The 14385-nt window shown below is 34.8% G+C and overlaps 2 protein-coding genes across 2 annotated transcripts; one reads left to right on the top strand and one right to left on the bottom strand.

The window, feature by feature from the left end:
• Window positions 1-360: 360 nt before the first annotated feature.
• On the top strand, window positions 361-5499 carry LOC141717794 (cytochrome P450 84A1-like). The gene is made up of 2 exons (XM_074519991.1): window positions 361-1342; window positions 4620-5499. Exons 1-2 carry the CDS (start codon window positions 431-433, stop codon window positions 5241-5243), a joined length of 1536 nt encoding a protein of 511 aa, XP_074376092.1. The 5' UTR covers window positions 361-430; the 3' UTR covers window positions 5244-5499.
• An 884-nt stretch (window positions 5500-6383) lies between these two features.
• LOC141717793 (protein FMP32, mitochondrial-like) lies at window positions 6384-12946 on the bottom strand. The gene is made up of 7 exons (XM_074519990.1): window positions 12429-12946; window positions 12161-12292; window positions 11984-12043; window positions 7746-7822; window positions 7621-7677; window positions 7011-7077; window positions 6384-6894 (listed from the first exon to the last, which is right to left on the bottom strand). Exons 1-7 carry the CDS (start codon window positions 12633-12635, stop codon window positions 6775-6777), a joined length of 720 nt encoding a protein of 239 aa, XP_074376091.1. The 5' UTR covers window positions 12636-12946; the 3' UTR covers window positions 6384-6774.
• Window positions 12947-14385: the final 1439 nt, after the last annotated feature.

The following is a 14385-nucleotide window of genomic DNA, read 5'->3' as shown; positions in this document are numbered from 1 at the left end:
AATTAAGCACACTAATAATAAAATAATTTATATCTATGTACTTGACAATTAATAAATTTATTATATCTATATAAACAATATGATAGACTGTAGTCTGTACCCACAATTATTCACATATTTATGTGTTGCAATCAGTGTTACAGATTTCGGAAATCGAAAATATTCGGTTGAGGTACCGATTTACGATTTATGGGACGATTTTTAAAATATCGGATGATTAATTGGCGATTTATCGAAAATCGGTCAAATCGGACAAATATTTTTAAACAATTTATCGGCGATTTTTGAAAAATCGGCAGATTGCTTCTCAATATATATACAAGGATATGTTTTGTTCACCTACCACCTTATGATTGAAACTAGCCACAAAAGTAGTGTATAAAGAGTCACCCTAACACAAGATAACACAGCGGTAGCTTCAAAATTGAACATGGAAACCAACACTACCGCCATGACAATTCTCTTCTTCATTCTTCCGCTGCTTAGTTTCTTTCTCTTGTCCAGCTTTCGACGTAAACGTTACCCTCCAGGCCCGAAAGGTTGGCCCATCATCGGCAACTTGTTGATGATGGACAAGCTATCTCATCGTGGACTGGCTAAACTTGCTGCTCAATATGGCGGCCTTGTCCACCTCCGTATGGGTTTTCTTCACATGTTCACCGTTTCGACTCCCGATATGGCCCGAGAAGTTCTTCAAATTCAAGACAACATTTTTGCCAACCGTCCTGCTACCATGAATATTAGCTACTTAACTTATGACCGAGCGGATATGGCTTTCGCAAATTACGGGCCGTTTTGGCGCCAAATGCGGAAAATATCGGTCATGAAGTTATTTAGCCGTAAAAGGGCAGAGTCGTGGGACTCTGTCCGTGAAGAGGTTGATGACATGGTGAAAATCGTGTTGTCGAAGACGGGGTGTTCGGTTAATATTGGAGAGCTTGTGTTCGGGTTAACTAGGAACATTATTTATCGGGCAGCTTTCGGGACGTTGTCGCACGAAGGCCAAGACGAGTTTATCAAGATATTGCAGGAGTTTTCGAAACTGTTTGGTGCATTCAATATCTGTGATTTTGTTCCGGGATTAACTTGGGCAGATCCGCAAGGGTTCATGGGTCGGGTGGTTAAAGCTAGAGCATCGCTTGATGGATTCATAGACTCAATAATAGATGCACACATTGAAAAAAAGAAGAGCAGTAAAAATGGTATTATCGACGAGGGAAACAGTGATATGGTGTATGAATTGCTGGATTTTTACGGTGAAGAAAAGGCTAAAGTCAGCGAGTTTGAAGATCAGAACAGCTCCTTGAAGCTCACAAGAGATAACATCAAAGCCATTATCATGGTAAGTGCAGTATATTTCATCTACTAGCTAATAATAAACATGCACACACTCCTATATATGTTTAGCTCACACATCCAACATTCACAAAACACATTATACACACACCCAGCACTGACACCCATCCAACATGCACAAATTAGCCACAGTTGCAAACACCTAGCAATGAATCAGTCGCGTAGCTAGAATTTTTAGTACGGCGGGGTCAAGTTTTACATAAGGCTGATTATGAGAGCGAGATTTTTTCTAAAAATAAACATATTAATTTAAAATTGATTTACAAAAAATAAAAATTAATTACTGGGTCAAATTGAATTTTATCATTACAAAAGTACTCAGCGGGGTCAGTTTTACCATCTGACCGAGTGTTAGACATACCAGATAGTAGGGTTTTGTCTAGCTTATTTAGTAAACACCTGACAAAATACTTCTTTATTCCAAAGTTTGGGTAATTTGGTGCTTGTATGGAAATATTTGAAGGTAGTTGATGTTTATCGAATTGGAAACCAAATTATAGTATGCCGACATGCAGAAGCTGATTTGTGATTATTTATTCCTTTTTTTTTTTTGACATAACTCGAATCTATAATTGCACTCTCATTTATATATGTGTGTGGGTAACTGCTTTACAAATTTAATGAAGTCTCGCAAGAAATGAATATCTCTATCTTGTATGATTGGATCAAGTTTTAAATCTTTAAATTTAAGACATGTATCGTATAGGTGTGAGATGTTTTTGCTGAAACAATAAGGGTACAACAGTCTTTAATTACTTCGCCTAATTATAGTATACCACTTTCTGAAGGTATCCAACTTAATCAGAGCCGTGCATGCGAAGTAAAACGTTTAATTTTATCAACTTCATATGTTTGATGTTGAAAACTGAGAAGCAATTATTATACATGAGAATACTCTAAACCAACAAAGGAGACAGTCATAGGTGCACATATAAGGGATATTAATGGTCCTATTATTTGATTCTCCACTAGTAGTTTTGAAGATGAAGCTAGTGGTTTATCAAGTGACGTGTAAGAATAAGACCTGAAAATTGCGTATAGAATTGATAATAATATTATGTATACTAGTATAAATTCCGTGCGATGCACGGTTCCTATTAATATTTTAATTTTTTATTTATCCAATTATATTATATTTTTAAAATATTTATATAAATATATAATAATTATAAATTTATAATAAAAATAATAGAATAATATGTGATCGTAATTTAGTAAAATAAATAGTTGTTCCATCGTACTTTTTTTTTTTGATCAAAATGATTTCATTAGAATAGCAAATCATCCGACACAAGTGTCTCCAACATTAAGGATGGAGGAGACGAGTAAACAATAAAGCTATTAGGCTCACAAGGAAATTTAGCTAACTGATGAGCTACCTTGTTCGCGTGCTTTTTAACATGACAAAGAACTAATCTACCATTACTACGAAGTAACTCTCGGCAATATTGCAGCAAATCACCAAGTTCCAGAAGGCAACTCTGATTTTGATTAACTGCATTGACGCTGAGGAGTGAGTCACTTTCGATCGTGACCAAATCTGCAGTCCACTCTCGAGCCCATAACACTGCCTCCAAGATACCAGTTGCTTCAGCTTCAAAAACTGTGACTTCCCCTTCGAACCTCATCGTTTTTCCTGCCATAAACTGACCTTGATGGTCCCTTAGCACCATACCCATCGAGAAAAAACCTTGACCCTCTGTAACAGCTGCATCAACATTAACTTTAAGATGACCCTCCCTAGGCCTTTTCCACCTCTGGTTACCATTCCCCGCGACATCTCCAGTATTCTGAGCATGAGCAGATTTTATATTCACAGCCTGCCATTCATCAACTTGCTTCAAGCACCAGGCCTTAACAACTGCAGGAGTCATAACTTTACCTTCGAAAATACGTTTATTCCGAGCATACCAAATCCCCCACAACATAGCAGCCATTTTATCCAAAACCTTCAACTGCCCAGTAGCAAAAAAACTAACTAGCCAGTTTGAAACGTATTCCATATCATACATATCAAAGTCTAAGTCCAGCAGTTGCCAACATTATCTTGCAAAGCTACATTCAAAAAATAGATGACGTAAATGTTCTACATCCACTATGCACATCGGACAACTTATAGTGACTGGAACTCCTTTTCCACTAAGCCTGTATCTAACTGGAATAGTGTTGCGACATAGCCTCCAAATAAAAACTCTTATTTTATGCGGAACCGGTAGCTGCCACAGTCGTTTCCACCCCACTGATCTCGAAATCTCCTCACCAACACTGTGTGCTTGTGACCATTGATAATACGATGACTTCACAGAGTACTGTCCATTTTTGGTATGGACCCAGGCAATCCTGTCTCTTGTACCATTTTGTGGAATCCTCGTATTAAGAATAGCCCCTGCATCAGTTGTATTAAAGTGAAGATAAATTTTCTCTGCATCCCATTCTTTCCTGTTCGCCTTAAAAAATGTTGACACCTTCGATCGTTTTGCCCAATCACTAGTAGTAGATGCATTAGCACAAAACGTATCCAGAGACCTCAACCATCTATCAGACCCAATATTGATCGATTCGCCATCCCCCAAAACCCATCTTAGACCCTTCTTCATTTCCTCTTTCGCTTCCCATATGCCAGACCATGTGTAGCTCACTCCCCCGGATCGTTTGGCATCAAGAATATGACAAGATGGGTACTACCGTCTTCTTCGACTAATGCGTAAAAAAATTAAGATAAGACAGTTTTGAAATATTGAGAGATATATTACTTCGTTCGAAATTTAAGTATGTAGTTCGATTTTCTTTTATTTTTTTCACTCACACAATCGTCTAATCTTTTACAAATTTCGAATTATCAACGTCTCCTAAAAACAGCAAATGATATACTTTTACACCGATAAGTTACCAGTATTTTTTATTTAAATACTCATATGACTGGTTTTGGGACATGGGATTAAATTGGAGATTTAAATCATTGAACCAACTCACAACTCACTTCATATATATATATATATATCATATTCATATACATTAGACATATACCTTTACATATGTGATAAGAGCTTGTCAGCTATATTGATTAAGCTGTCTAACTTCACAGTTTGTCACTTAGCTTTGTGGTGGGTATATGGAAGTCTGAATTTTACTCCAGTCTCCACATGCACTGATTTTTTTTTCTTTTAAAGGCCATATTTATTTTTTATACATATACTGTATGTCCTAAAATCACACCGTTCGAAAATAAATTTGTGTCTCTTTCGTGTGGGTTCATGTTTCAGGATGTAATGTTTGGTGGGACGGAGACGGTAGCATCTGCAATAGAGTGGGCCATGTCAGAGCTAATGAGGAGCCCAAAAGACCTCAAAAAAGTCCAACAAGAACTCGTCAATGTTGTTGGGCTTCACCGTCGTGTTGAAGAAAGTGATTTCGACAAGCTCACTTACCTCAAATGCTGCATAAAAGAGACTCTTAGACTCCACCCTCCCATCCCACTACTTTTACACGAGACGGCCCAAGATGCGGAGGTTGCTGGATATCACATTCCGGCAAGGTCTCGAGTCATCATAAACTCATGGGCCATCAACAGAGACCCAAACTCGTGGACTGACCCGGACACATTCAAGCCTTCTAGGTTTCTACAAGAGGGTATGCCTGACTTTAAAGGAAGCAACTTTGAGTTCATACCATTTGGGTCGGGTCGGAGGTCTTGTCCAGGCATGCAACTTGGACTTTATGCACTTGAGATAGCTGTGGCTCACCTTCTGCATTGTTTTAACTGGGAGTTACCTGATGGTATGAAGCCAAGTGAAGTTGATACTGATGATGTGTTTGGTCTCACTGCTCCGAGGGCGACTCGACTTGTGGCTGTGCCAACTCCACGCTTGTTGTGTCCTATCTCCTGAAAAATCAAACGGAATTGGTTCATGTGACACATAATGTATGTGCATGTATCACTCGAAAGAATTGTATGTAACTATACATATATGTATGCAATAATATATACTAGTGATTGCATTAGTAGCTAGCTACGTGTTGGATCTTCTGCTTAGTTTGAATGGATCTCCCTGCATTTGTGATTTTGTTAATCAAGTTTTGTCAATATTTCCTATGTAATAATAACATTTCTCAAATAAAGGATACGTGTTTTATTTCTGATCATTGTTCGTCTTACAATCTTGGCCAAAGAACTGAAATGGAGCTGCTGTCAGATTGATTTTCGGGTTATAAGATTTCGCACACTCTGGAAAGAAACAAGCTAATGTCGATTTAACGAGATAACTGGACCCCGAGTACTCATACTGTTGGTCCCTAAATTAGATGTAGCCAATTCACTCCTGCATTCTTCTATCATACTCACTTGTCAAGGTCCCCTCTATGCATGTATGGTCTAGAATATGTAGCTAGGTGGTAGAGTAATTGTCTTCACAAGGCCTAAACTACCTGTGAATAAAAATTGGCTTGGCATTGAACATACATGTCCCCTGATGTTGGTTTTATGCAAGGGCCAAGGGGCAAGTCGAGAAAATTCTTTAGTAGTTTGAGCTCAGCCCTTATATGGTTCAAAATTGATAACAACTGAACAAAACTCAATTTGAACTTGTCATAATCAAGTTTCTGTCATAAATATAAAAAAGATTTGAGCTTTCCGGCCGAATTCGAGCACATAATCAAGAATCAATGTACAAAAGATTCGAGCTTTCAAGCCCAATTCAAGCTTACAATTTATGGATCATGAGTTATATTTAGAGCTTGAGTTTTTTGTCAAGTGATTCAAGCTACAAGCAGGATCAATACTCATGGCTCATTCGAGCCAACACTTACGACTCTAGCCCCAAGTTTTTGATAAACTCAAGCATGACAAGCTCAGCTCAGTTACACCTCTTCTATGCTCATCACCGCCCGTTACATTACACGCCTAGATGGCTAAATATACCCTGTACTCTTAACTTTTTTCCTTTTATGCAACAAAATTTTTGCCAAGAACAAACACATGGAAAAATAAAAAGCAGAACCATAAATATCCTTGATGTGCAAATATAGGATTGGACTGGACCACCAGAAAATGAAAAATAAATCAAGTGATGCATCTGTATTGCTTCAAATTAGAATTACAGGAGAAAGAACGTTTACACTTTCTGATTTAGTGTTTCCACACTGCTACTTCAAAACAGCTTGATCTAATTAGAAAATGTATATAATACAAGAAAGAAGAAGAAATGAAAGAAACGGACATTATAAATGTATCTCCAAGCATAATGAGATTCTTAATAGTTGAATCAACTCTTATGCTGCAGTTCCAGTGTGATACAATTTTATCTCTCTCCAGTCAGCAACCGAAGACCTATTGTAAAAACTAAATATTTCACCCTTCTCTTTTTCATTTTCTTTTGTTTCTATAGATTACGCCAACAGTAATTTCCAAATCCAACAGGTTTACATCAATATGCGAATTACAGCCAGACCAACAGCAGAAATAGATACAAGGGTACCTATGCAATACTTTACTATATCGTACTTTGCTGCTTCTACCTGAGCCCTAAGTGCATGAATCTCCTGATATCACAAATTGTAATATAAACTAATAAACATCAAACATATTTCAAACTAAACCAATAGGTAGATAAGAGTGATCGTGCACAAGAGTTTAACTAGTAAGGAATGGTACTCACACGATCAAGTTTGTTAGTGAGGTTAGAAGTTTCTTGTCCCTGATTTGCTAGTTCATCTCGAATTCTCCTGCAGGAATTAGACAGTTAAGAGTTATCATATTTAGCCCAAGAGCAAGTGCAATGCATAGCTATATTTAGTTCAATAAATATAAAACTATAACTACAAAAACACTACTCCTTTGCATAATATAGTTAAATTGAACAAAAGCATAATTGGATAAATTGGTTGTAAATTCAGAATCAAAGATGTTATAGTCGTGCATGCCACCCACTTTTGAATTTTAAAGAGAACGACACATCATTAATTAACTAGAAACAGAGTGTAAGTTGGTGGAGTTCAGATAAACATCAAAGAGTAGGATAAAATGTTAGTTTAATTTGGAATTAGTTGGTTGCAATTTGCAACTAACATTGGAGTGCAAATTCTATTTTAGCTTTAAAAATACTTTTTGGTACCAAATTATAGCAACGGCTATAGCCATTTTGCATTTAGCATTGGACTTGCTCTAATAGTATAACCAGCTAAATTAAAGCACAAGCGCAGAACTGATTTTTGCAGAGCAGACAACAGGAAACAGAAAAACTGATAAGAGGAAAGAAGCATCCTTACCCTCTTTCAAGATTCAGATCCAACCGTTGCCCAGCAGTGACTTTGTCAATTTCATACCTACATTATAGTAAAGTTCAATATAAATGGATACACATACAGAAGAAGCAGTAGTCAGCATAACAAACCTCAATTCACTGCGCATCTTTTCTATATCAACCTTGAGTTTTTCAGCCTCATGTTGCAACATTGAAAAGTGGTGTCCCTGCATCATCCCAGAGATCATAAAATTCGTTGATCAGTGTCAAAAGTCAATATCTCAGAAGCATTAAAAACTCAGATACTAGATAAACCAAGTTTCAAGAGAAACTCCACTTTATAGATTGGCATAGGGAACTTCATATTTCTACAAGATACGAGTCAAATATGTTTCGTCGAAGGGTTCATGCGAGGGACAAGTGAATCACATCTTAGTGCAAAGATCACAATTTCATCAACCCTAGAAGAGATCCTAACATGCACAACGCCTAAATAAAACCACTGAAAACAGGAACATATATAATCAGGAATACAGAAGGCCCCTTGCCATTAGAAGTATCAATAGCAATGATCAACACACATGACAAGAAGAAACTTCTAGATGGTGATTCTGATTTTGAACCTTCAACAAATACCTACATCATATCTAAGCATAAACCACCTAACACGTTTCTCAGTATAATGAGGCACCTCAAGACACCAAGTGAAGTGACACAATCCTGGGTTTCGCTTCACGTGTACTTGCTGGTTCCGACTATCGCTTTTTAACAGCTTAAAAAGTGCAGGGACATGCCAGAAATTTTCACAGATATGAGGCGAGCCAAAACTTTTATCTATGTCAGAATTGCAAGCCCACAAATTCAGTACCATGTATTGAATTTTTCCTTTTTAATAAAATCTTAATTCTTTTTTAAGGTTAATTGCATTGAAATAACTTCACATGGGGAGTACTACTTCTTTGGTATTCAAAAATTCTAAGAAAAGCAAAAAATAGTTTGGTTGCCCATGTAGGTACTTAAATTCCTAGGATGTTCAAATAACCAAGAAGGGGGTGGGTAAGCAACTCCCTATATTTTATAAGTATTCACCCTTCCAATAAAGTTGCAGTTCCCTCAATTTGTTCAACCAAACAACCTTACAACAGTTACTTCCCTGGAAATTAAAATGGCTAGATATTGATATGTCAACCAAACGAGCAGTTATTAGTGAACTAAGATAGATACTAAAAGACGAACAAAAATAACAAATTACATGCTGGTGAATGTTTATGAAAATAAATTAGCTGATAAATATAAACACCCGTAAACAAAATGAAAAAACACGGGGACAAAACAAAGTAAATTTAAAAATCACACATGAGAGGTTTGAGGTTATGAAGAGATGTTTATAAATGCTCTTGATAGCTGAGCAAATCAGCACAGCCGTCAAACTCTATGTACATTAAACACTCCAGCATGCATTTGGTAACTTAAGTATCAGGAAATAATGTTTAAGGTGTCATTTAACTTTCATATCATAAAATTTTTCCTTAGAATCAAAGCAAACCCATTCGAAATGTAGAGAGAAAGGAAAGTGAGGGGGGGGGGGGGGGAGAGCAGAACACAAAACATTAATTGAGCTTAAATCATGTTGCTAACAAGCCAAATGAAAAAAATTATGATACATTAGTCTGCTTCTCATTAAAATGTTTGCCATTAGTCCTTACTACCAGTCAATCCCTCCTCTCAACGAAACACCCACATTAGGAGTAACATTTTGATTCCCAATCCCATCCGATTAAACTGAAATACAATGAAACAAACAGCCTCATAGACTAGCTCTAGATTAATGTATTTTTTAATAGAGCTACAGAATTATTCATTTATAGACTTTGAAAAGTAATACTGAGACTGACTGCATACATTTCTATTACAGCTAATAGTATATATTGAAGTACAACAAAATAGAACTTTCAAAACATACATATGCAAGGACAACAGAAGTGTTTTCAGTATCTAAAAGTTGTAGTTCGTATTTGTCATTGTAGTTCTAGGTCAAGAATGGCAGAAGACTAATGGAATAGAATTAACTAAAAATATAGAGGGTGAAAACTCCACAAGGGTGAGTAAAGCACCTCCTAAGATTTTTTAACTGCGAAAGTTGACCAATCTCAACATTCCAAGTCCCAAGAAATTAAGACCCCATCTCTTTGTATTAAAGTAAAACCCTAAAGCCAAAAAGTTCAGACTTTTCTAATCAATATCTTTTATTTATACAATCTACAAACATAGTTAAAGAAGGGTCTACTAGTCTTCTGTAAGTCTATAACAAAGAATTTTTTTAAAACATATTTATCTACCTTCCCATTTTTTACATTTGGATTGGGCACGGAGGTTAAGAAAAACTATAAAGTAATGGAGGAAATTAAGAAAAGTGAGTAAAGTAGTGGATCGATCAATATTTTATGTTTTAAGTGAATTTAGTGGAGAAAATTAGTGGATTTAGTTAATTTTTTATATTACAAAACTTTAATATTTTTGGGAACTTTTGAAATGTAGAGAATTGAGAGGGACATTTAAAAAAAGAAATTGTAAAGAAATGGTTGAGACATAGAGAGTACCCCCTCCGTCTCATCCATTTCTTTACACTTTCCTTTTATGGATGTCCCTCTCAATTCTTTTACATTTCAAAAGTTTTCAAAAGTAATAAAATTTTATCATATAAAAATTACCTATGTCCACTACTTTTATCCACTATACTCACTTTATACATTAAATATTAAGTGGCTCCACCATTTTAATCATTTTCTTACTCTTCACCACTAATTTCACTATTCTGACTATTCACCACTAATTTACATTTTTTCTTAACCTCCATGCTCAACCCCGATGTAAAGAATTGGGTGGGATGGATGGAGTATTTTTTAACAAATTTTGACTTCATAATAAACTACAAATAAATTTATTCCTAAATTTAATGTATCAAGCTAATACATATTAATATTTTTTTTCTAATATTACAAATTAATCTTTTAATTCCTTGCTTCACATCATCCTTCTTTTTGTTACTATACCCCAATAACATAGAACATTCTTACAAGTCTAACACTTTCCTTATATAACTAAAACTACATAATAAGTCATAATTAGTCAATTATGATTGTAATTTATTCCTTACCAATTAATCTATAAATTCCATGCTCCCATATTTCACTTAGAAGTTGGTAAATGTAAATGCACATGACCCTAAAAAAGTGCAAATGTATATGTAAATTAGATAAATATAAGCCTACCCAGTGTATTGTTTGGTAACTATTGTTTGATAACTAAGGAGAGGGAAGTCCCCTAGACTAAACCTTTAGTACCCGCAGTATTTGATTATATTTGCGAAGCTTTTCTGCGAATTTATAAAGTCGACTAAAGTACAACATTTTCTAACCATGATACAAAGGCCACATAATAAAAATTCCCGAAACGTTACCTACATAAATACATCTTTCATGTTTAGGCTGAATATAACCCATCTTTCATTTCATCACATTGTACGAAAAACATCATTCCGCCAAAACATAGGTAATTTTTAACATGTTTATTTAACAACATGATCTAATCTCGATTCATGTTTTGTCCTGACCTCTATTTCTCTAGGGAAAAAAATTCAAGATTGCACGCGATTTTACTTTTATATATTATATGGTACATCCCTATATTAATGACTTTAAATTGAATTATATTTAAAATTCTAGTAAAAGATAAAAAGTTGCTTTAAAATGGCACTATAAATTTCCACAAAGGTTTGCATAGATGTCAAAAGCATGGTCACTAACCACTATAAGAAACAAACTGCTATTTTAAATTCAACATATATGCCAAAGATTGCTAGTTTATTCATTTTATTGGTTTCCGTAGCACTTTCAGGTATCATTCCAATTTTTCCCTTAAATGTATTTCATATTACAAGGCTACACATCTTACTTCATATTACCAGGTTACACATCTTACTTTTTTCCATTCTCGAAAAGTCAATAATAACCTTATTTTTCACCATTTTAACCTCAATAAAGATGTTTTGCAAACCTATAAGGATTTGAAAGGCAGTCTCATGTCCTCTGTACACCAATTATACTAACTGAAATGTTTAAATGAATGGCAATAATGGCATTGACTTTGGTTTATAAATTTTTATTATAAGCAGTTAACCTAATGACATGACTAGCAACTTGATATCCTGCTGCACAAGCATAGTGAACCCAATTTATTACAAATGTAGATACATAGATGCTAAAACCAATACAGGGCAATATTAACTTGACACTCTAACTGCATAGAATAAGGTATTACAAATGATTCTGATTATCGTATAAAACTCTGCTAAAGTAATTCTTGTAAGAAGATAAGAGTTTACACACCTGCGAACTAGTTACTTCAGATTTGAATTTGGCAAGATTAGCGTCATGAGTCATTTGAACCTACATATATCCCGCAAACATAAACAAATTTGAATGACAAAATCCTAATAATTGCAATGTCATTACACATACATGCGCACAAATCGGTCTACAGATAACAGAGATTAGGAAACATACCTTCTGCATTTCAGCCTTGGAAACAAATGTTTGAGCCACATTTTCCAAGGTATCATTCAAAACTTCCGTAATAGAAGCTGTGATCGCCTCAGCTTGCTTCGACGGCACACCTTGTGCTTCTAATCTCCGAACCTAACAACATAATCAATATATCGCCAAATCATTAAATCAACACATAAAACCTAATCAAACTTATAAAACTAATATGGAGAGAGAGAGAGAGAGAGACGGAGAGAGAGAGAGAGAGAGAGAGAGAGAGAGAGATTACCAAGGCTAAAGTGTCAACGAGGAAGACGCGTTTGCCATTGGATTGAACAAGCTGAGAAATATGCCGTGGAGACTGAATTGAATTATAAAACGAAGATGAAATTGTAGGATTATTACAAAGTTGAAGGCCTCTCAAAACGGTTAAATTGATTCCTCCTGATTTAGGGCTCAATTGTGCAATCCGCTTACACGCCGCAAACGCGGCCATTTCAATTCACTAATTTACTCTCTAAATGTACCTCCAAATCAATCAAATTAATCTTTCGCACACCTAAATTCCCCGATTTTACTAGCAGGAAATGAATATCACAACGATCTGGAAACAAGTTCGTTACAACACGTATCTATGCTTGTATTTATAGATTATTATAACATTATAACAAAAACAATAAAAATATGGTAGGAGGATTGAGGTGTGTGGTAAGTTTTGTTCACCTCGGGAATGGTGAAGGTTTTTAATGGTATGGAAATTGGAAATGAATCTCCCTTCACCTCTGCTTATGCTTATTTTATGTTAAAATTAAAAATTGAAATTGTGAAAGTTTGGGGGGTTTTATAATTTTACATTTTCATTTTCAACCGCCGGTTATCAACTGCCTTCCCTCTCCACCAAAGAAATTGTTTTTCATTATTTAGCCAAAACAAATTTGTTTTTAATCCGAATTAGGGAAATGGAATTTTGTTTTCTTTTAGTAAGGAAGTAAATAATGAATTAGAGTTAAAAATCCCATTTTACTTATATCAAAATAATTTCTCTAGTATCAAAAAATCAGTACTCGATTCGACTCGGTAAAATTATGAAACAATGAGTATTCGGAGTAAGCGGGGATTATTCGGAAAAAGCCTTGGTTAACAACTTGGATAAAAAAAATCTAATTTTAATTTTAAAATTTGTTTAACTTAAAATATATAATATACAAGTTAAATAATTATATTTACGAGTATCACGGAGTACTCAATGTAAAACTTGAAAATTTTAAACGACCAGTAATTTTTAATTTAATTTGCATATTGTTTTATAAATAACATGCAACATAATTAATTAATTATTTTTTTATCTTGACTAACCTTTGTAGTCATTTTAACACTAGAAATATTAAAAAAGTTGTATTTCTTTGTTAGAGACAAGTACAACTCACTTGAGAATTTTTTGTTTGGGGATTATTACTCATTTTTTCAATTTTTTTCTTTTTTTTGGAGTAATCCGAGTTTTTCTAGAGTTTGACCAAGTCAACTTAATATTAGAGTTATGACCGAGTATATCAAAATCATATCGAAAATAGGTCTGCGTCCGAATACAACCTTAGTACTCGTTCGAGTAATTTCGAGCTTTAGAACACTTTTTTTCTCACTTGTCGAAATAACTTTTTAAATTAAAAATACAATTAGACGGGTCTAATATTATGACATGATTCGTACCGATTTCTGAATCGGCTTAAAACGAGCCTAGTCAAATAATTTTTTGGCAAGCAGATTTTGCTTTGTGCCGAGCTAACTTGCTCGTTTGGCCACCTCTGCTCATAAGCTAGTATTATAAAGCATACATGCATAGCACGTGTATGAAGCTGACATTTAAAATTGGGAAAATCAATTCATTCGTCCTTTTAAAATTGGGAAAATCAATTTATTAGTCCTTAAACTATAGGTTTATATAGGTCCATGTTCCATTAAAATAAATATTATGATTCTCATATATTTTTAAACCTTCTAATTAGCGTCCCCCGCCCCAATTTGACTGACAGACGTTAGATTTTGCCAATTTGGAAAATGAAAAAGCAAAAATAGAATTAATAAAAAAAAAGAAATAGAAAGTTGATTCGGTATCTTATGTAACAATGAGGGTTTATAATTAAACTAGCATAATAACCCGTGTGAGGCACAGGTCATTTTCTAGAATTTTTTTATGCATCATCCAATTATAATGTTTATAGTTGTTTTCTTATTTATAAATGTTGTAC

The sequence above is a fragment of the Apium graveolens genome, chromosome 4 (assembly GCF_009905375.1).
Source record: "Apium graveolens cultivar Ventura chromosome 4, ASM990537v1, whole genome shotgun sequence".
NCBI lineage: Eukaryota > Viridiplantae > Streptophyta > Magnoliopsida > Apiales > Apiaceae > Apium > Apium graveolens.
This window is presented reverse-complemented; position numbering and strand designations above follow the sequence as displayed.